The sequence below is a fragment of the Pantherophis guttatus genome, chromosome 15 (genome assembly GCF_059756535.1).
Source record: "Pantherophis guttatus breed Tessera chromosome 15, ASM5975653v1, whole genome shotgun sequence".
Classification (NCBI taxonomy): domain Eukaryota; kingdom Metazoa; phylum Chordata; class Lepidosauria; order Squamata; family Colubridae; genus Pantherophis; species Pantherophis guttatus.
This window is the reverse complement of record NC_142077.1, coordinates 7614832-7639850: the sequence shown is the minus strand read 5'-3', so window position 1 is coordinate 7639850 and position 25019 is coordinate 7614832. Positions and strand designations below refer to the sequence as shown.

The following is a 25019-nucleotide window of genomic DNA, read 5'->3' as shown; positions in this document are numbered from 1 at the left end:
TTATTTATTTATTTATTTATTTATTTATTTATTTATTTAATTTGATTTATATGCCGCCCTTCTCCGGAGACTCAGGGCGGCTTACGATGCGCTAAGCAATAGCCTCCATCCTTTTTGTATATTTATACAAAGTCAGCTTATTGCCCCCACAAACTGGGTCCTCAATTTACCTACCTTAGAAAGGATGGAAGGCTGAGTCAACCTGGAGCCTTGGCGAGATTCGAACCCTGCAGTCATTGTAGGCAGCTGGTCTTAATAACAGGGTGCTTTAGACCACTGTACTACCAAGGCTCATAAATTTTATTTATTTGCACGTATTTATATGCCGCCCTTCTCCCAAAGGACTCAGGGCGGCGAACACAAGCAAAAACATACGATAAAAATCCGAATCAAAACCAGGTAAAATCAAATAATAATAATCAATAATAAAACCCAACGGATGCAACGGATGGAAATTAATCAAGGAGAGAAGCCACCTGGAATTAAGGAGAAACTTTCTAACAGAGGGGACAATTAACCAGCGGAACAGCTTGCCACCAGAAGTTGTGGGTGGCTCCATCACTGGAGTTTTTTTAAGAAGAGACCGGACAACCCCTCCCCCCGCATCTGAAATGGTATAGGGCCGTGATGGCACGGTTGCCAAGGTGGCACGGAGAGTCCTTTCTGTGGGCACGCGCGCCGTTGCCAGCTCCTGTTCTGGTTGCCGGTACGCACATGTGTGCCAGCCAGCTGGTCTTCGTGGACGCAAAAAACGGGGCAAAAAAGGCCACAATACAGCCTGAAAACAGCTGCATTCTGACTTGATTGTTTCGAATTTGCAAGAAGTGGATCAGAAATGATTCTGCCTTGCGGCCCCCAGCGGCCTATCGGAGCCTCCTCGCGCAGAAGTGCTACGGATCGGAGAATCCGAGCTTGGCACGTCAAGGCCAAGCACGGGTTCGGTTCGGGAGCTCCCCGGAGCTCGTCTCTGCCAGTCAAAGGAGACAGCCGCGAGATCCATCAATCAGCCCCGGGCTCTGACCTGCCACGCGGCTGCTCCTAAATATAATTCGAAGGGGGAGAAAAAAAAAAAATCAAATAAATTTTGCCGTTATTCCACCTTCCTTTTGGGGAGGGGGGGGGGTGTCTCTGCCTTTAAAGGATTTCCCCTAAGTAATTATTGAATCGGTTAAGTTGTGCCGTCTCAGCAGAGGCTGGCTCCTGGGTTGGCTTGCTTTTAAATATGCTTCCCACAATCTCCTAAACCAGATTTTTTTGCTTTTTTACAATTCTGCTTCAATCTGTCGGTTAGATTAGGAGCTGCCTCCTTCCTTGCACCTAGTTGCATGCACACACACAGAGAGAGACACACACACATACACACACACAGGGGATTTCATTTCCCCTTGCACACGTCTTCATTGCTAGGAGAAATTTGAACAGAATCATACTTGGGTTCATTCCCAAGTGAACTGAGGTACTTTGCTTTTTTCGAGAGGAAAGGGCACCATCAGGAGAAGCTTGTTTTACAGACGGGTTTAAGGAGCCTCCAAAGCCACCTGCAACAGCCCTAGCCGAACCACAATTTAACAACAGGTAGTGACAATGGTGAAATCCAATTTTTTTTTTACTACCGGTTCTATGGGTGTGGCTTGGTGGATGCGGCAGGGGAAGGATACTGCAAAATCCCCATTCCCACCCCACTCCAGGGGAAGGATACTGCAAAATCCCCATTCCCTCCCCACTCCAGGGGAAAGACACTGCAAAATCTCCACTCCCACCCCACTCCAGGGGAAGGATACTGCAAAATCCCCATTCCTCCCCACTCCAGGAGATGGACGCTGCAAAATCTCCACTCCCACCCCACTCCAGGGGAAAGACACTGCAAAATCTCCATTCCCATCCCACTCCAGGGGAAGGATACTGCAAAATCCCCATTCCTCCCCACTCCAGGAGAAGGACGCTGCAAAATCTCCACTCCCACCCCACTCCAGGGGAAGGATACTGCAAAATCTCCACTCCCACCTCACTCTGGGGCCAACCAGAGGTGGCATTTGCCGATTCTCTGAACTGCTCAAAATTTCCGCTACCAGTTCTCCAGAACCTGTCAGAACCTGCTGGATTTCACCCCTGGGTAGTGAGTGGATGATATCAAGACTTAACTTCGGTTCACCAACTAAGCGAGATTCTAAAATTCACAAACTTACAATGATGGTTGAGTATGAAATGTGAATCAAGTTGCAACCTGGTAGACCGACCCACATCAACCTGGCTAATTTAAAAGCGCCCCCCCCCTGTTTTTTATAGCCCTGGCCCAACCGTCTTGTGCAGGCAAAATGGCAAAACCCACAAATCCTTTGTCCCCGGTGAGAATAAGTGCCTGTTTGTTCTCCTCACAAGCTGATCATTTGGGAGCCCCTGGATTTACACCACTGCCTCGTTTTCTACGATCATCCAGAACCAGAAGAAAAGAAACCAGAGAGTTAAAGGAGAAATAATGAAAGGGAAAGTCTCCGTTAAAGGAAGAGGGTGGGATTCCAGCTGTTGAGACTAAAATAATCGGTTTGCTTTCTGAAGGACCCAACAGTGACACAATCTCACCACCACCACCAAGATCCATTTGCTCCTTTTCTCAAGTGAAAACCACCGATAACTGAAGGAAAGAAGGAAAGAAAAGGAAGATAGAAGAAGGACAAAAAGGGAAAGGAAAGGAAGGGAAGGGAAGGGAAGGAAAGGGAAAGAATTGGGGAAGGGAAGGAAAATATAAGAAGGGAAGGGAAGGGGAGGAGAGGAGAGGAAGGGAAAGGAGGAAGGGAAGAGAAGGGAAGGGAGATAGAAGAAGGACAAAAAGGGAAAGGAAAGGAAGGGAAAGAAAGGAATTGGGTAGGGGAAGGGAAGGGAAGGGAAATATAAGAAGGGAAGGGGACGGGAGGGAAGGGAAAGGAGAGGAGAGGAAAGGAAAGGAAAGGAAAGGAAAGGAAAGGAAAGGAGGAGGAAAGGAAAGGAAAGGAAAGGAAAGGAAAGGAAAGGAAGGGAAGGGAAGGGAAGGGAAGGGAAGGGAAGGGAAAGGAAAGGAAAGGAAAGGAAAGGAAAGAAGGGAAAGGAAAGAAGGGAAAGGAAAAAAGGAAAGGCAGAAAGGAAGGCAGATATAGACTAGCCACCACCCAGAGTGAAACAGTGGTAACTCATATTTATTACAATTATATACAATCATATTTTATACTGGAATTCTATACATGATCACACAGATGAGCACGTTTCGCTGGGTCCTCTCGGCGAGGCGCAATAAGAGGAGGCTCGCGATGTTTTGTCACTGGGTTTCGAGGCTCTTTTAATGACGGGAATGGAAACCAACACCGCGGCGACACCCGAGGACACGACGCCACAGGTTTCTTTTCTCCACCCAACTGGGCCAAAGACGGGAAGGCGGGGAGGAGGAGAGGAGAGGGGGGGGTGTCACACACACAGGCCCCCATCGATGAGGGAAAGATGGAAAGAGCTCCGTTGGGGGGGATGGAGCCATGGTGGAGAGGAAGCCCCAGCGGCCACAGCCCAGCCCCGCAAGGAAGAAAGGGGGAAACCGTTGCAAGCGGGGGGAGAGGGTCTCCTCAGGCGAGAACGGGACCCGTGAAGAGCTTCAGGCAGGTCCCCAGACCTTCCGATGGTGGAAAAAGCAGGAAGGGGGGGGGAGAAAGGGGTGCGAGAAATAGGGCAAGGGGGGGGGAGGAAGAAAGGGGGTTGCCATGGGCCTGAAATCCCCAAACTGTCTCTTGGGCACCAGCGAGCTTTCTGCAAAGAAACCAATTTGAAAGCCAAGAGCGTAAGCAGCGCAAGCATCCTTTGAACGCAATAAATAAAGAGGATGATGGAGGAAGGGCAGAAGCCCCCCCCTTCCCCAGAGATGAAGGGCGGGTGGGGAACGAGGGGGTCTCCCCCACCCCGCCAACGGAAACGTTTGTGCTTGCGTAGGCAGCTGGATGGGCGGGAGTCAGTTTGGGGGAAGGGGGGGGATGAGGGGAGACCTGGAGGGGAGCTGGGGACGGGGTTGCCGGGAGGGAGAGAAGGGCCCGTCACCTGCTTGGCGGGGTGAGATCGGGGCGAACCACAGAAGTGAGGCAAGGGGGGGCGATCGGAGCCTTGGCGAAGGAAGATCGAGATGGGCGGGGGAGAACAGCGGGGGCCGTGAGCGCCCCGATCTAGTCAATTTCGTTCTCGTTGCTGGCACCTTCGGGCCTCCGCAGCTTCTCCACCTGTTCGTTGATCTGCCCGTCGCCTCCTCGTCGATCCTCGGTCTGGACATCTTCCTCGTCCGGACGGTTGTCCTCCTCTTCCTCTTCTTCCTCCTCTTCTATACGGGCCTGCTCCTCCCGCTTCTCCTCTTCCCCTTGCACCTCCATCCGCACCTGGCCCGTCAGGTCGATCACCGCCTCCCCTTCTTCGGCGGGGCTCAAGAGGTGGCAGCCCACTTTGGTCCCTTCGGGGCTGTGGTTTTCCTTGACGGGCGAAGGGGAGTTGGACTCGTTGCTGACGGGCGAGATGTCGCTGCTGGTGTTGTGGTTGTTGGTCACCGGATTGGAAGGGGAAGCGGGTTTCACCGGAATCTGCCAGGAGAGGATTTTGGGGGCTGATGGCGAAGGAGGAAACTGTCTTCTGGAGAAGAAAGGGGAGAAAAAAAGGATGCAGGTTTGCATTTTTTTTTAAGACAGAAAAGGAAAATTTATTTTCTGAGATGGACGCTGTTCAATTACTCCTATGTCTAAATAAATAAATAAATGAATCACTGCAATAAGTAACCACTTAGGTTACTTATAAATAACAATTATTTATTATTATGCAATACGTAACCACTTAGGGAGCCCCCAAAAGCCCTACTAAGCAGGTAGATACAAAAGTAGGAAGGCTATTGCTTAACGCATTGTAAGCCGCCCTGAGTCTCCGGAGAAGGGCGGCATATAAATCGAACCAATAAATAAATAAAATAAATAAATAAAATAAGTAAGTCATCGCAGGATCCACTACACACACACACACAAAATTCTTTTTATAGCTTCCAGGGAAGGACATCTATGGGCATTTAAAAGAAAAATGCGGTGTTGGAAACCGACTGCCCAGTAAAAAAAAGTCCTCTCCAGATGCTGGTACAGAGGAAAGGAAGGGCTACTCGGCTGCAGGGCAGAAACCATAGAGACCGCTGGACAGACGGGACCATCTGAATGGATAACAGGCAGTTTCCTGTTTCTGGAAATCCGGGAAGGAGCGATGGATCATCTCAAAGGTGCCATCTACAATTGGCCCTCGACTTACAACGATCTGTTTAGTGAACCGCTCGAACGGCATGAAAACAAGTGATTTAGGATGATTTTTTTTTCACGCTTAAAACTTTTTTTCCAGCCTCCCCGCCATCGCGGGATAGAAATTGGGAGTCTTGGCAACTGGCAGGTATTTATGACGGGGGCTCACGCGATCCCCTTTCTGAGACCTCCCGACGAGCCAAAGTTCATAGGGAAGCCGGATTCGCTTAACAACTTGCGTTACTAACTTCAGAACTGCAGGAATTCACTTAGCAAATGTGGTCAAGAAAGGTCGCAAAACGGGGCAAACTCCCTTAACCACCGTCTTGCTTAGAAATTGTGCCTGCTCGCGGTCGTAAGTCAGGGACTCCCTGTAATTTATTTAGGGCAGGGATTTCGGGGTCACTGGTTCATCCGATTCCCATTCCACAAAGGCCATACAACGGAAATCTTGGCTACCCCACCTCCTCCACAAACACACACACACACACCCCGTGGGATGTCACGGGAGCTCACCCTGTTTTGCGGCACGAGGGATTCGAACCGCTGAACTGCCGACCTTTCGATCGGCAAACTCAGCGTCGTAGCCCCCGAGCCACCAAATCGTGCCTTACGGTTTTGTTATGTTAAGTCAATAAAAAAAAACCCTTTTGTTTCCGTCGTTTGCATTTCATTCGGTCCCTCCTTTTGTATCCTTTCTTTAATGCTTCCGTTCCACCGTTTCTTCGATTGTATTAGGGTAACTCTTGTCTTGCAGCGAGTGGTCCTGGACAGGGGTGGGGTCTAAATTTTTTTACTACCGGTTCTGTGGGCGTGACTTATTTTGTGGGTGTGGCTTGATGGTCATGTGACAATTCTTTAGGATTTAGCAGAAGTACTGGTCTACCAGGCTTTTAACTGCTTGCAGAGCTGTACCAGTCTACTCATGTATTTTTGCAGGCACTGGTCTACCCATTTATTTTTGCAGGCACTGGTCTACTCATGTATTTTTGTAGGCACTGGTCTACCCATTTATTTTTGCAGGCATTGGTCTACTCATTTGTTTTTGAAGGCACTGGTCTACTCATGTATTTTTGTAGGCACTGGTCTACCCATTTATTTTTGCAGGCATTGGTCTACCCATTTATTTTTGCAGGCACTGGTCTACTCATGTATTTTTGTAGGCACTGGTCTACCCATTTATTTTTGCAGGCATTGGTCTACTCATTTGTTTTTGAAGGCACCGGTCTACTCATGTATTTTTGTAGGGACTGGTCTACCCATTTATTTTTGCAGGCATTGGTCTACTCATTTGTTTTTGCAGGCATTGGTCTACCCATTTATTTTTGCAGGCACTGGTCTACTCATGTATTTTTGCAGGCACTGGTCTACCCATTTATTTTTGCAGGCACCAGTCTACTCATTTGTTTTTGGACGCACCGAACAGCCTTTTACCACTGATCAGCTGTAGGGCGGCCCTTTGAAGCCCCCCGGCAAGAGTTTAAACAGTTTTTTTTCCTTATAGCCCATCAGCTGGGACTCAGGAGGCAGCAACAGATTGGGGGTGGGGCCAAATAAAAAGTAAGAATAATGCGGGGGTGGGAGAACCGGTTCGGTGACGTCATATCGTCACCGCTACCGGCTCAGCCGAACCGGGCCAAACCGGGAGGAACCCACCACTGATCCTAGATCCATTGATGGGAGGCCATGATGGGCTCACTTCACAGGGCTGGCTAGATTCGTGTAGGGTTTCTGGCCTAAGCAGGGGGTTGGACTAGAAGACCTCCAAGGTCCCTTCCATCTCCGTTATTCTATATTCTAGATATCTCAGGAACCTCCAGCCTTTTTCTAACTTGACCTTGGAGCGGTTCCTTCCTCAAACAGGGTTTCATTTCTCGTGCTCCGGGTTTCCCTGGCATATCTGGGGCAGCACCCAGAAGTCATTCCCATGTAAGAATCCTCTCCACCCCCACCCCAGGCTACTCCCGACTTCTGCTGGGGAAGCCCCCCTCTCTCCGAAGCCCCCCTCCCTCTCCTCTGCATGCAGAAAAGCAAATGCCACCCCCCGCCCCCATTATTCACCGGTATCGTAAATGCTATCAGAAATTCAATTTAAGAGACTTTTTCTCGGATCCCCGTGACACGGGCTCCTGCCTTTGGAGGGAGGGAGGGAGAGCCCCGGCTCTGTTTATTTATTTTAAGAAATATATTTTCCAAGAGCACTTATCTCCCCAGCTGCATTAGCACACCAGCCCATCCCCCGGTCCCACTAACAATAAATGAATTTCTCCTTAATGACAAGATGTCCTCCCGCGGACACACAGATACAGCACGGCTGCCCTTGTGCTAGCTCGCCTTGACGCTACCGGGCAGGGACTGAATATTGAAATGGGGGGTTTTGCGAGGAGGGTGGGAAGGGAGGGGGGGCTGTCTGGGGGGCCCTCTCTCTCTCTCTCTCCCCACAGCTCATCAGCGCCACCTTCCCCTCCAAGAGTCGGTCGCGATAAAAGAATTTGGCAAATAACAATCTCCCCCAAGGTGCCCCGAGCCCCTTGGGAGACGCTGCTTTCGTTTTCAGCCCTTGCCGTTATTATGGATTAAAACATTTTTGGAAAGAACCCGAAGTGCAGTTTTTCCAGTGTGTCTCGTCTTCCTTCTGGAGTAAAATGCCCCTCGGACACGCCCAAAAATAAATAAATAAATAAATAAATAAATAAATAAATAAATAAATCAATAAATCAATAAATCAATCAATCAATCAATCAATCAATCAATCCCAGACAAGCCACAAGTGAAGGACCTCATTTGGACACGAGTCCCAATTCTCAACGGCTCTCACCCATCAGCTTGGGAGTCATTCTTCAGCCTGATTGGGCCAAATCTCATTAATTACTTTATTTATTACTTTATTTATTACTTTATTTATTACTTTATTTATTACTTTATTTATTTATTTATTTTATTAGTCATATTTCTATGCTGCCCACTCTCTGAGAACTCTGGGCAGCTTGCACCAAAGACAGTATACTAAATAGCATATTGCCCCCAACCATCTGGGGAATTAGAGGGAAACTGTGAGTGGAGGGGGGTCCCTGAGGATCATCTACTCTAGCCTAAACCTCCCCCTCCCCCAGTTAATTAAAGTAATCTAGCGCTGTAAAATTCCCTCGTTCCTTTGGCCTGCTAGTTAAGCACCCTTGTTCCTTGCTAGGCTACTGGCATCTATGGGTTGTTCGCATTGCTTAAATTCCTTGGAAAGGGAGCTGACACCCACGCCCGCCCCCCCCCAAGTCTTGTGGCACAGAGTTCCGCAGGTGAATTCTGTGCCCTGGGCAGCAGGAGCCCTTGCTCATGTCAAACTGGAAGGTTCCGTCACTGAATAACCACCTTATTAAGTTCTCCTGACAGATGGAACAATTGATCAGGGCAATGATTTGTCTCCGGAAGTTGCGAATGCTCCAACACTAGAAGTTTTTAAGAAGATGTTGGATAACCCTTTGTCTGAAGTGGTGTAGTTTCCTGCCTAGAAGACCTCCAAGGTCCCTTCCAACTCTGCTATTCTGTTCCGTTCCGTTCTGTTCTGTTTCTGTTCTGTATCTCTGTTCTGTATCTCTGTTCTGTTCTATTCTATTCTGCTCTGTATCTCTGTTCTGTATCTGTTCTATTCTGTTCTGTTTCTGATCTGTATCTCTGTTCTGTTCTGTACCTGTTCTATATCTCTATTCTGCTCTGTATCTCTGTTCTGTTCTTTCTATTCTGCTCTGTATCTCTGTTCTATTCTGTTCTGTTCCTGATCTGTATCTCTGTTCTGTTCTTTCTATTCTGCTCTGTATCTCTGTTCTATTCTGTTCTGTTCCTGATCTGTATCTCTGTTCTGTTCTGTATCTCTGTTCTGTTCTGTTCTATTCAGCTCTGTATCTCTGTTCTGTTCCTGATCTGAATCTCTGTTCTGTTCTGTACCTGTTCTATATCTCTATTCTGCTCTGTATCTGTTCTGTATCTCTGTTCTGTTCTGTTCTATTCTGCTCTGTATCTCTGTTCTGTATCTCTGTTCTATTCTGTTGTATACCTGTTCTGTATCTCTGTTCAGTTCTGTACCTGTTCTATATCTCTATTCTGTTCTGTATCTCTGTTCTGTTCTGTTCTATTCTGTTCTGTTCTGTATCTCTGTTCTGTTCTGTTCTATTCTATTCTGTTCTGTATCTCTGTTCTGTTCTGTACTTGTCTGTATCTCTGTTCTGTTCTGTACTTGTCTGTATCTCTGTTCTGTTCTGTACTGTACTTATTCTGTATCTCTATTCTATTCCTATTCCTATTCCTATTATTCCTATTCTTATTCCTTTTCTTATTCCTATTCCTATTCCTATTCTAAGGCAGTGAGGAAACTTCTTTAGTACATCTCTGTGGTGACCTGCATCTAATTTGTTTTAAAGTTGTTCCGTTTCAAAAGGACCGGACCATTTTAATTTCACCTCCTGAGATTATTCGATCAGGAGCCCCGAAGCTGAATGTATCTAAAATAACCGGATGAATAAATGACCGTGAGAGGCCTCTCTTATAAACGGCATTAAAGCCACTGAATCGGTCGCCTGAAAACCGAACGAGGGATGAAACGGCAGCCCCAGTGGCTGCCGTGAAGGATACAGACGAGAGAAAACACGCAGGCGGTTGAAGGGAGCCTGTGAATTGTGTTTTCAAAGGAGGATTTTTTTTTTAATTTTTATTTTGCTAGGTTGAGAGGTGGCTCTGTTCTCCCCGGTCCTCGTTTCGTAGGCAGCGAAGTTTCATTTTCATGTGTGCCGATTAAGTGTACATTCGCAAAGCGACAAGAAAGTTATTCTTTCATTTCCTACCTGTTCAGGAGGAGCCCTTTTAACGAATAGATCTCCGACTTCAGCTCACTGATACTCTGAGATTCCAAAATCCAGTTGGTCGATGTGGTGGCCTAAGAGGGAAAGCAGTGGCTGGAGTCAGAACTCGGGGAAAACTTCTCCCTTAAATGATGACTTCTCAAAACAGGCTGTCAGACTTCGATGCTATCTCAAAATAAATGAATTTCCAAACTGCCAATCTTTAAGGAAATCTTTTCTTTAATTGAGCACAGCCACCGGATCATGATTCGATGCGGACAAGACTGACCTTTTGCCCCCCAATCCCTCCCTTTCCGATCCCCAAATCTCTGCTTCTCATTGGCTATCTTCCAAGTCATTCTTCAGACTTCTTGTCTCGTCATTTCCCAGGAATGTCTCCCCCCTTCATTTCCACAACAACCCAACTTCAAAGGGATTTAGCAGGCAAAAGTTCAGAATTTATCTCTCTCTCTATGCCAGCGTTGCAGTGCTGACACGGGCGTCTAGCAAGCAGCGGCTACTTTTCGAGTGAAGGACTTCGTAAAAACTGACCGTTTCTTTTTTTCCCCTAGAGGCGTCAACCGCCAATAGGCCCCAGACTGGCACCACCCGTTCCCTTTTTATCAAAAGAGGCCTAGGAAAGCCTCTGGAGCCTGGGGAGAGCGAAAAACGGGCCTACCGGTCCCATCAGAAGTTAGTAAATGGGCCATTTCTGGCTTCTGAAGGGCCTCCAGGGCGGTGGGGAAGGCTGTTTTCATCCTCCCCAGGCTCCAAGAAAGCTTCTGGTGCCTGGGGAGGGCGGAAAACGGGCCTATCGGGCCCACTGTGCCATCACGTGCCAAAAGTGGGGGGTTGCCTGCGCATGCACGGGGCACATTAAATTATGGGTGTGGCCACATGCGTGTATGACTCCCCCACCCGGCGCTTCCCCCGCTTTTGGCACACGATGGCAAAGAGGTTACCATCACTAGTCTAGACAGTCACTTATCTAAAATGGTAGAAGTCCTCCTGCTTGAGGACCTCCACTGTCCCTTTCCAGCTCATTCTAGTCTATTCTAATCAAAGAGAGGAGCAACCTGGCATTAAGGAGAAACTTCATGGCAAGGAGGACAATTAACCATCAGTGGGGCTCCATCATTGGAGGTTTTTGAAGAAGAGACTGGTGTCAAGTTTCCGAAAGATGCTCTAATTAATTCATGAGCCATGATCCAAACTTCAAAGGAAATATAGTCATTTATTAGGAGCAACATTCCGGCAATACTCGGATGCAGTTAGGACTGATCCCACGTAGATTTACGTTCCCTTATGACCCTGTCTCTCCCCTCCTCTCTGGCCATGTCATAAATCACACTCTCCAATTAGCCACTTTGGCTGGCTGTGAAACCTAACACCCTCCTTCTGACTGTGGTCAGGAAGAATGAATGGAATGCACTTCAGTTCTCCCTCCCTCCTGCTCATGGCAACTTGAAAGCTTTGCAAGTTGACAACTGGACAGCCACCTGTCTGAAATCGTATAGGGCAGGGATGGCTAACCTTTTGGCCATCACGTGCCAAAAGCGGGGGGAACGCGGGGGAGTTGTGCACGCGGGTGCCCACACTCATAATTCAATGCTGCGCCCGTCCCCCTGCGCACGCAAACCCCCGCCAACCCCCACTTTTGGCACGCGATGGCACGGTGGGCTTGTTTTTCGCCCTCCCCAGGCTCCAGAGACTTTCTAGGAGCCTGGGGAGGGCCAAAACAGCCTTCCCCAGCCCTGCGGAGGCTCTCCGGAGGCCGGAAACCGCCCATTTCCTGGCTTCCGGTAGGCCCAGAAGGCCCAAAAATCAGATGACCAGCGTGCGCATGAGTTGAGCTAGGGCAACACTTGCGTGCCCACAGATATGGCTCCGCGTGCCACCTGCGGATTCCAGCAGAGATCGTTTTTGCCCGATTGTCCTGGGGTGGGTTGCAGTGTGGTCTTGTGGTTAAGGTGCCAGGCTCAACAGGAGGGGAAGGGGGGGGGCTGAATTAGCAGGAGATGCCACGAGAAGCAGGGCGCATCTGTCTGAAAAATACCACCCTGTGCCCAGCTCAGAATGAATGGAACTTTGATTTCCAAGAGCCTCCGCTTTGCCGATGCCGCCTGTTAAGATTTAAACAGCCAGCTCCAGAGCTTCTGCTCTGGCTGGCGTTGTCACAGCTGGCAACGCAGGCACAGATGTGGTCCCCAGGGGAAGGCCAAGATCTCCCCACTTCACGCTGCCTGGCAGCCACCGTTTTGGCTCTCTCGGCCCTTTGAAAGTCTGCAGAAGTACATTAAGGAGAGAGAGAGAGAGCTCTCCAAACTGGCTGGCTTGCAAAAGGCACATCTGGTGCCAGATGCTGGAGGATTTCAGAAAGAAAAAAAAAACCTGACATCTGGGCCTTTTTAAGGCAGCCTCTTTTAAAACACACCAGAGTCACCGACGCAGGCACACCACACGCACACACCGAGTGGAAAATGTACGTCTGGAGCTTGGCCTTGTATCTTCTCCTTCTCTCTCCCCCCCCCACTCCCATCCCCGGCTTTTGAAAACTGGGTGTAAATTCCTTTAATTGCTTCAAGCCTCTCTTTTTAATGCTTGCAACGTGCCACTAATCAGCGGATAGAAAAACTTTACATGGCAGCTGGAAAAACTCTTACTTTTCCCGTTTTGTTTTTTATTCTACGGTTTACGAGTTCAGCCAAGTTTGTTTCTCTCCCTCTCTCTCTCTCTCTCGTTCTGTACGGATGAAGAAAGTTTTTGATTGTTAGGGCAGAGCGCAGCTATATTAAGATGTGTGTGTTTGTGTATTTTATTTAAAAAATGGGGGGAGTCTTTTGAACTTTCCTCCCCATCCGTGAATCCACCCCCCATGCTTTTTTCCTTTAAAGCATGACATGTGCTCTTAATAGTAACACTTCAGACCGAGATCCTGTTTCCTGCCCGGCTGCAGGCCACCCAAGACAGCTAAAAGAGGGCATGAAATGAAACACGAATGGGGGGGGGCAATCCTGGCTCGTGGATGCTCTAAGTATCCCCATTGCTTGGTCTACCACATCCGCCCCGACGGACCACCTCCTAAATCAGGGGTCAGCAACCTGTGGCTCTGGAGCCGCATGTGGCTCTTTCACCCCTCTGCTGCGGCTCCCAGGCACTCAAAATACGCGTCACAATTGCCAATGTGCGACATCTGCCGGCACGTGATTTATTGAGCTTTTCAACCCCTGGTAGGCCAACCATGGATAAATCCAAGAAAAGAAAAGTTTCAGAAGAAAACAGAACATTTAATTCGACTACATATGCTAGTTTTGTGGCCGCTCAAGAAATAGTCAGGCACGGGAAGGGTTTTGTGGCTCCCGGTGTTTTCTTTTCTGTGGGAAATGGGTCCAATTGGCTCTTCGAATGGTTAAGGTTGCAGCCCCCTGTCCTAAATGATGGAGGTAAGGGGACCACTTACCGTATTTTTCGGAGTATAAAACACACCTTTTTCGCCCCTAAAAAGGGTGAACGTAGCCCCGTCCACCCACTGGCCCCCACCCTTTGGCCTCTGCCTCCCAGCAATTTACCTCCTTGCAGCAAGAAAAAACAGCCCGTTTCAGCTTCAGCACAGCCTAATTAGCACAAGTTGATCGTCCGTTGGATCGGCCTCCAGACTCTCAGCTGTTTTGCCCGGGCCTCTGCTGCTTGCTGCAAGGAGGTAAATTGCTAGGAGCAGATTTTTTTTCCCCCTTGTGCTAATCAAGCTATGCTTAAAACAAAAATGAAAGTAAAGCAGGCTGTTTGCTGCAAGGAGGCAAAATTGCTGGGAGGTAGAGGCAGATTTCTTTTTCTTGCTTTCCTCACCATAAAAGGTAGGTTGCATCTTATACTCCGAAAAATACGGTAGTAAATTTTTTTTTAGTCGCTTCTCCATTAAACCCATTCAACCGATCCCTTGAGATTTTTTTCGGTCGGCACTGGCAATGAGCTAGAGTAAGCGGTCACCAACTGGTGGTCCGTGGACTGCATCATGGCCTGGAACTGGCTGACCATCCCAGCCCGCTGAGCCTCCAGGTGCCGGTACCTGGCCTTTCACTCCTGCAGGTCCTCCCTCTGCTTGGAAAGCCTATGCTCCTAGTCCTGAGCCTCCTTCTCGACCAGATCCAATTTGAACTGAGCCAGCTGTTTTGCCAACTCTTTCTCGTGGTGGCTGCTTAAGCTCCAACAACTGCTTCCTGTTGGGGCTCTAAGGAGCCCAGACGGGGAGGGGAGGCGAGGCGTGGCTGGGAGGGGTGAGTAGAGGCCGGCGAGGCGCCCCTCGATGTGAGTGACATCGAGTTGACCACGCCCACCCAGTCACATGATCACCTAGCCACGCCCACCCAGCCAGTCATTAGGCAGATCGTATTAGTGGCGCGCGGGGTTTAAAATTATGAAGTTAGTGGTCCCTGAGGTCCGAAAGGTTGAGGACCCCCTCTGAGCTAGACTTCTACTGAACATGGAGGTTCCGTTCAGCCTTTATGGTAGAGAGGGCCCTCGATAAGAGCATTCTTGCTCCCTCTCTCTCTGGGGCTTTTCCAGCCATCTGATTGGGATGTGGGGGGGTGGGGAACGGAGGTGGGAGGTGAGAAAAGGCTCACAAAAACTTTGTCGATGGCTGGAAAAATCGTAGGTGAGCGGGGAAGCGAGGTACCTTGGAGGTCGCCAGCTCTTGGGTTAACTCCTGGATTTTCTGCTGCTGTTGGACGAGCAGCTCCTGGACCGAGGCTAAAGTGCTCTGGAGCTGAGTCACTGTGCGAGGAAAAAGGAGGAAGATGATTAAATCAGGACAGGCACACAAGGAGGAGAACGAGATTCCTCGAACGCGGAGCGGCAGATCTCCCGCATTTCTCGTCCCCCCCCCCGGTCTGATTTATCTCCCAGCTTCCCCTTCCTCCTCTAACTGCTTATAATTTATCTGAGCTCTGCCGTAATCTACCTGGGCTGTATCTAATCTTCACCGTTCCTCCTTTATCTCCCCTTTGTATAGATGTCTGTAGCTCACAGGGCCTCCGTCTGAAACCTCTCCCTTCTAATTAGGACCGCCTGTGATTTGCACCGTTTCTCTGAATGGGTGCAGCGTCAGGGTAATTTATCTGCCTCCAGGGCAGGCCGGGGAAAAGGCTTTGCCGGCTGCCCAGGGAGGAAGCTGGGGCCAAAAGGCAGACAAGAGTCCACAGGCCTCACTGGACGGCAGAGATCCCCTGAACGCACAGCAGGGTCTGTCTTCCTCAACGCCCCCCCTCCCCCAGAAAGACTAATGAGATCTTTCAAGAGGTTTCCTAGTTTCCTTCCTTCCTCTTCCCACTCCTTCCTTCCTCTCCTCTCTCTTCCCACTCCTTCCTTCCTCCCACTCCTTCTTTCCTCTTCCCACTCTTCCTTCCTCCCACTCTTTCCTTCCTCCCTCTTCCTCTTCCCACTCTTCCTTCCTCCCACTCCTTCCTTCCTCCCTCTTCCTCTTCCCACTCTTCCTTCCCTCCCCTTCCTTCCTTCCTCTCCTTCCTTCCTCCCTCTTCCCACTCTTCCTTCCTTCCTTCCACTCCTTCATTCCTTCCTCCTCCCATTCTTCCTTCTTCCCACTCCTTCCTTCCTCCCCTTCCTCTTCCCACTCCTTCCTTCCTCCCACTCCTTCTTTCCTCTTCCCACTCTTCCTTCCTCCCACTCCTTCTTTCCTCTTCCCACTCTTCCTTCCTCCCACTCTTTCCTTCCTCCCTCTTCCTCTTCCCACTCTTCCTTCCTCCCACTCCTTCCTTCCTCCCTCTTCCTCTTCCCACTCTTCCTTCCCTCCCCTTCCTTCCTTCCTCTCCTTCCTTCCTTCCACTCCTTCATTCCTTCCTCCTCCCATTCTTCCTTCTTCCCACTCCTTCCTTCCTCCCCTTCCTCTTCCCACTCCTTCCTTCCTCTCCTCGCTCTTCCCACTCTTCCTTCTTCCCACTCCTTCCTTCCTCCCCTTCCTCTTCCCACTCCTTCCTTCCTCTCCTCTCTCTTCCCACTCTTCCTTCCTCCCACTCTTCCTTCTTCTTCCCACTCCTTCCTTCCTCCCTCTTCCCACTCCTTCCTTCCTCCGCTCCCTCTTCCCACTCTTCCTCCCTCTTCCCACTCCTTCCTTCCTCTCCTTCCTCTTCCCTCCTTCCTTCCTTCCTCCCTCTTCCCATTCTTTCTTCCTCCCACTCCTCCCACTCTTCCTTCCTCCCACTCCTTCCTTCTTCTCCTTCACCTTCCCACTCCTTCCTTCCTCTTCCCACTCTTCCTCCCTCCCTCTTCCCACTCCTTCCTTCTTCTTCTCACCCTTCCTTCCTTCCTTCCTTCCTTCCTTCCTTCCTTCCTTCCTTCCTTCCTCCCACTCCTTCCTTCCTCCCCTTCCTCTTCCCACTCCTTCCTTCCACTCTTTCCTTCCTCTTTCCACTCTTCCTTTACTTTACACTTCTCCTATCCAAGCTTCATGAGCTGACAGTGGGACGGTTGACCCTCCCTTCTCCATCTTTTCTTTCCTTCCTTCCTTCCTTCCTTCCTTCCTTCCTTCCTTCCTTCCCCCCCCTCCCTCCGTGATGGAATGCACAAATTATTCTCTTATCACCTGTTCAACTGTACCTCTCTCTTCCAAGCTAGACTCATCAAGTCTCTCAGATGCTCCCCCCCCCACCTTCAAACCCAGGCTGGCTGGGGAATTCTGGGAGTTTACCCATCTCCAAGCTGGGATTCAAGATTGGGAACACCTCTTCTACATGCTGTAGCAGAGGTGGGGGGGGGGAAGAGGCTGAAATGCTGTGGGCTACCAACGCAACGCATCCAAGGGGGAAGCAGGTGTCCAATTCAGCAAAGCTTGGACTGAGGAACCATCCAACGTGGAAGTGAGAACTCAACACGTATTGGGGGGAGGGGAGAGCTTTTTGTGGGTAAGAGGGGCGGGGGAGAAGAGGGGGGGGCGGTTTGGTTCAAAATTATAATTCAGGAATTCCGTCCAATAATGAGGCTTGCAAAGGAAACATTCCACAAGCATGACAGGAGCAGCTAATCTAGGCCATCTCACGGGGGCACGGATAATAAACAGTGCCCTATAGAATCAATAACAGAGGAAGCTGACGGGGTCAGGAGACGCTCCATAATTACAGACATTCCTGACCCGTGCTGAATTCTTGGAAGGGGAAAAAATGTGACTTGAGAAGAGGGGAAACAGGTGCCATTTTCATTATATCTATACATCTATTTGAGCGTGCCCGTGTGTGTGTGTGTGCAAGTCTCTGTGTGTGTGTGTGTGTGTAACCAAAACACCCGACCCCAAAGAAAATACTCCAAGAAGCAGAAATTAAAAATGAACTTTGCAGCCCCTTCGAAAGGCTGTCATTTTATTCCCCCTTATTAATATTCTGAGGTTGGGAGCCTTTCGGTAAAAACATAATTAATTGAGGCCGCGCCGACAGTAAACAAGCAATTTCAAATTAAACTGAAATGACGGCAGCTTCATTTGCAAATGTGAACAGATTTCTCAGAGCAGATAAATGAAGTCGCCACATAAAGTGAGGACGGGGGGGAAAAAAGGTTGGGGAGAAAAGGAAGGAAGGAAGGCGGGCAAGGCAGGCAAGGGAGGGAGGGGGGGCAGATGCCGGGAGAGGGGCTGTGACCGGGGGGGGGGGGGGCAGGAGCTGATGGGATCATTAATCTCTTACCTGTCTGCGTCACGCTGCCACTCATTTCGGAGATGTTTGACTCGATCCTCTGCAACTGTTTCCTGTCTTCCTTGCCGCCCACAATCAAGGGAAGCAGATACTTCTGCAGAAAAGGGGAAAAGAGACAGTTGGGTGGGTGGGTGGGTTCCTAAATTCCTAAATCAGGGGTCCTCAAAGTATGGCCCCCAGGCGAGACACAGCCCGCCAAAGCCATTAATCCGGCCCGCGTGGAACGACCAGGCTGTCCTGCCCACATCGCTCCGCCTACTCGCCAGCCCCCAACTGCCTTCTGGAGGCCGGTGAGGCCAATAATGGGATGCGCGGATGCCTTGGGAGAGCAAAAACCGGCCTGTTGGCCTCACCGGCCTCCAAAGAGAGAGGAAGAGGGAGAGGGAGGGGGAGAGAGAGAGGGAGAGAGAGAGAGAGGGAGCGGGAGAGAGAGAGAGGGAGTGGGAGCAGAGGGGGGAGAGGCAGTGATGGGATCTTAGCCCCATCATGATATAGCAATAACGCTAGCACTTAAGACTTATATACCGCTTCACAGGGCCCTCTCTAAGCGGTTTACAGAGTCAGCCTCTTGCCTCCAACAATCCGGGTTCTCATTTTACGGACTTCGGGAGAATGGAAGGCTGAGTCAACTTTGAGCTGGTCAGGATCGAACTTCCTGGCTGCGGGCAGAGTTAGTCTGCAATATTGTATTCTAACAGGAAGGAAGGAAGGAAGGAAGGAAGGAAGGAAGGAAGGAAGGAAGGAAGGAAGGAAGGAAGGAAGGAAAGTAGCAATAGCACTTAGACTTATATACTGCTTCACAATGCTTTAGAGCTCTCTCTAAGCGGTTTAGAGAGTCCCCCCTCATTTTAATGACCTCGGAAGACTGGAAGTGTCCGAAGCCACAATTAAGCAAACTGATTTGTGACACCTCGGTCATGGTGCCAAATCACGGTTAGCTTCCAATTCAAGGTAACGCATCCCATACATTCACGTTTTATTGGCCGAGTCCAAGCACCAACGTATAAAAGCCATGGCAAAATTCCTTAATTGAGGCTTTGTATGATATTTTATATGAAGGCACTGTTTTGAGCACAGACAATTCAATCCTGATTCCATAAGGGCCCCGGATCTTTTTCTCCGCTTTCGTTTCTCCTCTCGTGCCAACCGCCACAAGCCGAGATGCTGCGGTTGAATTAGTTTTGTCAAACAGCGCCAAATCTACGGTTAGCCGCTCTGAAATAAACTCGAAGCTAATTTTAAAGGCAGCCAGGTTCTTCGGTTTAGCTCTTCATCATTCTAGAGCTATCCTCGTTTTATAAAAGGCATTAAAAAGTACAGATGTAGAAAAGAGTGTTTTAAAGGTAATTCTTCGAGAGAGTTTACTACGTTAAAAAAAATATATGCGTACCGAGTGGAAGTGCCTAGGGCTAGGAAATATGTTCTGCACTTTTAATAATACAGCTATTTTGGTCTCGGCTGTGTGTACGAATTTGCATAGCCCTTAACATTTCATGAATGAAAATGGGGAGGGGAAAAAAAAAACTCCTTTTAACACCCAGAGATCTGAGCTTTACTTCTTACCACTGTCGCAATCGCACAGTGGTTTTATTTCTTTATTTTATTCAGTGGCCTGCATTCCCAGGAACGTGCTACCTGCGAGCAAGTCACCCAAAACTGAAAGGAACATGAAGCCAAAGGAGAGGATTTGACTTGTAGAATAGCGTGCTTATATCTTCGGCTGATAAATGATAGAGGCGTATTTGGGAAGATAGGGACGCGGTGGCTCAGTGGCTGAGACGTTGAGCTTGTCGATCGAAAAGTCGGCAGTTCAGCGGTTCGAATCCCCAGTGCCGCGTAACGGGGGTGAGCTCCCGTGACTTGTCCCAGCTTCTGCCAACCTAGCAGTTCGAAAGCACGTAAAAAAGGCAAGTAGAAAAAAATAGGGGCCACCTTTGGTGGGAAGGGAACAGCGTTCCGTGCGCCTTTGGCGTTGAGTCACGCCGGCCACATGACCACGGAGACGTCTTCGGACAGCGCTGGCTCTTCGGCTTTGAAACGGAGATGAGCACCGCCCCCTAGAGTCGGGAACGACTAGCACGTATGTGCAAGGGGAACCTTTACCTTTATTTGGGAAGCTATGCCAGTACGATCCATGGAAACAGGAAGGAACCAGGTGAGTTAAGATACTGAGCTCCTGGCCCAGCCCTTCAAATACGACCAGAATAAAAGATTCCCGTCTTGACAGGAGCGGGCAGGGGAGCAAGGAAGGCAATGGCTGTGAGTGTCTCTTGCCAAGAAGCCGTTCCTTTGATGCCTGTTAGTCAGGAGGGTGGAACGAAAAACTGGGAAGCTGGGGGTGAAGGGTGGCTTTGCACCCCCAAGGAAATCAGAATCTCTTACCTTGTAAAGCTGGTGGAAACCGATTGCAATGCCAGTCATAATAATTGCTAGGGCACCATAATCTCTCCATCTGGAACTCGGGGGACCTGAGGAGGAAAAGCAGGCAAGCAAAGAAAAGAAAGAAAAAGAAATATATTAGAGGGGGGGAAAGTCACATATCGTCAGAAAGGTGCAGAGGCATCTCCTTCCCCGACCCCTTAAGTGTTTCAATCACTCTCTTAAGAAAGGATAGAAATACCTTAAGATTTATCTTCCGGAAGGCTGGAGACCCGAACGATGGGGAGGGGGGAAGGGGAAATGGGACGTGTACAGGTAGACCTCGACTTACAACTGAATTAATTTAGGAATTATTTATTTTCACACCTGTGACCGTTGCAGCATCTCCAAACCCGGGAGCTTGGCATGTATTTACGACGGCTGCCCCGTCCCTGGGATCACGTGATCGCCATTGTGAGACCTTCCTGGCTGACGTTTGACAAGCAAAATCAGTGAGGGGTGGGTGGGAGGGGGAGACCGCTTAATGATGGCATGATTCGCTTAAGAATTGCAGTGATTCGTTTAACAATTGTAGTGATTCGCTTAAGAATTGCTGTGATTCGCTTAAGAATGGCAGGGATTCGCTTAAGAATTGCAGTGATTCACTTAAGAATTGCAGTGATCCGCTTAAGAATTGTAGTGATTCGCTTAATTGCAGTGATCCGCTTAAGAATGGCAGGGATTCACTTAAGAATTGCAGTGACTTGCGTAAGAATGGCAGGGATTCGCGTAAGAATTGCAGTGACTCGCGTAAGAATTGCAGTGACTCGCTTAACAATTGCAGTGACTTGCTTAAACAATTGCAGTGATTCGCTTAACAAGGGTGAGGGGAAAAAGTTTTAAAATGGGGCAAAAGTCACTTAACAAATGCTTAAGCAACTGGAATCTGGGGCTCCATTGTGGTTGTAAGTCGAGGATTTACCTGTGTTCCCATCCCTGTCTTTGATCGCTAACCTCTACCTCAATCTGGGTCTTGTGAATGAAGGGGTTACTCCTGACCGTCACAGAAGACAAATTGACATCTTTATACGGCCAATAATTTGGGGTTTGAACTACAGCAAAGACCGCTTCCCCACCCCACCCCATCCCCAATCTCTACTGCTTTGACCTCCAAAAACAGCCCAGGAGACACCTGTGGGTCTCCCTGCCCAACCCCATCCGTGCTGGCCTCTCACCCCTTCCATCTCTCCCTCCGTTCCCATCATGCTCCTGCTAAGAACATTTTATTGCCCCTTGGTTTTCATTATTAATGAAAAGGGACTGGGATGATCTTTCAGAAAGTTCAGAGAGTCTATAAAGAGAAGGAGCCGAAATGCCATTTTGCGCATTTTTCGGCAGGCGTGAAACAATTTTGTCTGGTGGCAAAAAATAAAAGAGGACGAGGAGAAAGGGAAGAACTAATTGGAAGCGGAGGTGGGGTGGTATTTTGAGACTTTGCCATTTGCTTTCCTGGCTGCAACGGGTGGGGTGGGAAAGGAAAATCAAACCGGTAGGTAGCCCCGGATCTGATGCTGGGGGCTGCCCAATATCAGCCACTTTTGCAGACTTTTCCAGAGATAAAATGTGTGAGGTGAGGCCGATTTCTCGTGCCCGCTTTAAGCAAATCTGACTCGGGGACACCAGGTTTTCAAGATTCCCAAAAGAAAAGGAAAAAAAAATGCTTACTTACCGTATTTTTCGGAGTATAAGACGCACCTTTCCCCCCCCCCCAAAAAAGAGGGTGAAAATCTGGGTGCGTCTTATACTCTGAATGTAGCCCCGCCCGGCTTCTCAAATGGAGGTTTCAGAGGCTGAAAAAAGCATCAGAAACGAAGCTTCGGAAAAGAAGCCTCCAAACAGAGCTTCAGAGGCTTTTTTTCTGAAGCTGTTTCGGAGGCTTTCAGAGGCAGAAAAAAAAGTTTTTTCTGAAACAGAGTTTCAGAAGTTTCAGAGGCAGAAAAAAAAGCAAAAAAAAAAAAGCAAGGCACAGAGCTCACAACCAAGGAACCTGTTGCTAAAATTCGCCTCTGGGAACAGCTGATTGGAGGTATTCCGGGAGGCCGATCCATCTGCCAATCAGCTTTTTTCTTATTTTCCTCCCCAAAAACTAAGGTGCGTCTTATACTCCGGTGCGTCTTATACTCCAAAAAATACGGTAATTGCAGGGCGTTTTCCATAGCTGGCAGCTCGAAGAGGGGGTGGACTTCCACTCCCAGAATTCCCCAGCCGGCGTTGCCATCTTCCAGCCACCAACATTGAAAAAAACACTTGTTGTGGATTCAGAATTTTAAGCTCACTTATAAATGCAGAAACTAGGAAGGGCTGCGTGGAAGAGCTAAAAGCAGTGTTTCCAAAGTTTCAACCATGAACATCAATGCACTGGGGAGGGGGACGGGACCCTAACCAAAACAGCAACTCAGAATATTGTCAGAGGTGCCGAGGTGAGATAACTTTCTTCCGAAATAAAAATACTGCATGCACAGTGGCATGCTTAAAGGGCCAGATGTCACCAACATCATGTGATGCCCGTTTATAGGACCAAGCTACTACACTAAAAAAATAAAAATAAAATAAATGTAGAGACTCTAGAAAGAGTGAAGAGAAGAACAAGAAAGATGATTAGGGGGACTGAAGGGTAAAACATATGAAGAAGGGCTGCTGGAATTGGGGATGTCTACTTTAATGAAGGGACGCGGTGGCTCAGTGGCTAAGACGCTGAGCTTGTCGATCGAAAGGTCGGCAGCTCAGCAGTTCGAATCCCTAGCGCTGCATAACGGGGTGAGCTCCCGTGACTTGTCCCAGCTTCTGCCAACCTAGCAGAATGCAAATAGAAAAACAGGGACCAACTTTGGTGGGAAGGTAAGAGCGATCCGTGTGCCTTTGGCGTTGAGTCACGCCGGCCACATGACCACGGAGACGTCTTCGGACAGCGCTGGCTCTTCGGCTTTGAAGCGGAGATGAGCACCGCCCCCTAGAGTCGGGAATGACTAGCACATATGTGCGAGGGGAACCTTTACCTTAATGAAAAGAAGGACTAGGGGTGATATGATAGCAGTCTTCTGAGGCTGCCACCAAGAAGAGGAGGTCAAGCTATTCTCCAAAGCACCCGAAGGCAGGACAAGAAGCAAAGGATGGAAACTAATCAAGGAGAGAAGCAACCTAGAACTGTTATTCTGTCGGGATTTAGAAAGATGGTTTTTGCAAAAGACACCCGTTTCCCTCTGATGCAATCCCTTTCGGGGGGGGGGGGGAAACGCCCACGAGGAAAATCGTAAAAATTCAGGTCATCTTGAGAAGGCTAAGCAGATGTAAACACACCTTGGCTAAGGAACTCCCCAGAATTTCTATGTAATGAAGCGGGTTAGGCGAGTGGGGAGAGAAAGACCATATAAATCCTATCCATCATTTAAATACTTTAAGCCATCCTTACACTGGGATGACAGTATTTCATAAATGTCGATAGCAGATTTTTTTTTTCCCTCTCTCTCTCTTCTTGCCTCCTCCTCCTCCTCCTTTCCTTCATCCCTCCTACAAGTAAGGGGGTTCATTTTAGGAGCCTGTTTAAACTAGTCAGATTGAGTGATGCTCCCTCCAACTAATCGCATGTCAAATAAAAGATATTTTACGTAATAAATTACCGCTACAAGTAATTCGCTTGTCATTTATCAGTTTTATTATCAGTCAGCCCAAGTCTTGTTTCTCTATATTAATCAAAATCAAGGAGTTGGAGGTGGTGGTTTTTTTTTTTTTTTTTAAGAAACAGTTTTGACACCTCTTGACAGAAAGGGCAGATGTGAAGAGGGAGAACTCACGCTGGCGACGCGCGTGCACAAATTTGCACGCCCTGAACGTGCTTGATTCGCTATGTCAACCGGTGTCCGCTCTGGCCACTTGTAGCTGCCAGCTTTTTACACAACAGCCCATCATCCTTTCTGGTCCTACAAAGCAGGGGCATCGGAGTCTTCATTTACGTCGTGGCCAAAATTGTAGAAACCTTTTGGGAAAAGTGTATTTTTGAGGTTTGATGGCTAATAACACCACTTTTTTGGGGGGGGAGTTTTAAGATAATCCTATTCCGCTGCTGGAACGGCTTGGGAATAGCCCAGATCTTAACCCAATTGAAAATCTATAGAGCTGACTAAAGAAACTTGTTAAGTCAGAAGCGACCCAGCAATAAAACTCAGTTAATAGAAGCCATCCTTCAATCTTGGTTTCACATTAGAACAGCTGCAGAACTCAAAGACTTGGTTCCCTCCATGGGAAGAGGTTGTAAGGCCGTCATTCATGCTAAAGGTTACCTATCCAGGAGCCTGGATAGCTCAACAGACTAATAGCCTGTTATTAACATTCAGCTGTCTGCAATTATTGCAAGTTCGAATCTCCCCAGGCTCAAGGTTGACTCAGCCTTCCATCCTTTCTAAGGTAGGTAAATTGAGAACCCAGTTTGTGGGGGCAATAAGCTGACTTTGTATAAATATACAAAAGTATGAAGGCTATTGCTTAACGCATTGTAAGCCGCCCTGGGTCTCCGGAGAAGGGCGGCATATAAATCTAATTAAAAAACAACAACAACAACAACAAAACTAAGGATTAACAGACACGGTGATCATTTTTGTGTATCTCATTTTTTCTGTGTGTTTCACTTTTCTTCTTTCTACTGTAACTGCTATTCTAATAGCAAATCCTTCATAAAAGTGTTTGCATTACATTCTTGATTAAATTATCTTTCCATTGATATCTAATTTTATGGTACTACTCCAAAAAAAAAAAAAAAAAAAAAAGTGGTGTTATTAGCTAGTTTTAGAAAATACACTTTTCCCAAAAGG

General features: G+C 48.5%; 1 protein-coding gene across 1 annotated transcript in view; it reads right to left on the bottom strand.

The window, feature by feature from the left end:
• Nucleotides 1–3152: 3152 nt before the first annotated feature.
• The window catches only part of PEX14 (peroxisomal biogenesis factor 14), a 120194-nt gene continuing 98327 nt past the window's right edge, over nucleotides 3153–25019 (bottom strand). Inside the window, exons 5-9 of the mRNA XM_060682407.2 lie at nucleotides 20179–20264; nucleotides 17788–17890; nucleotides 14775–14872; nucleotides 10103–10194; nucleotides 3153–4629 (exon numbers count right to left, since the gene is read on the bottom strand). Of these exons, the coding sequence (XP_060538390.2) occupies nucleotides 4176–4629; nucleotides 10103–10194; nucleotides 14775–14872; nucleotides 17788–17890; nucleotides 20179–20264 (833 nt within the window). The 3' untranslated portion in view covers nucleotides 3153–4175. The remainder of the gene's footprint in view (nucleotides 4630–10102; nucleotides 10195–14774; nucleotides 14873–17787; nucleotides 17891–20178; nucleotides 20265–25019) is intronic.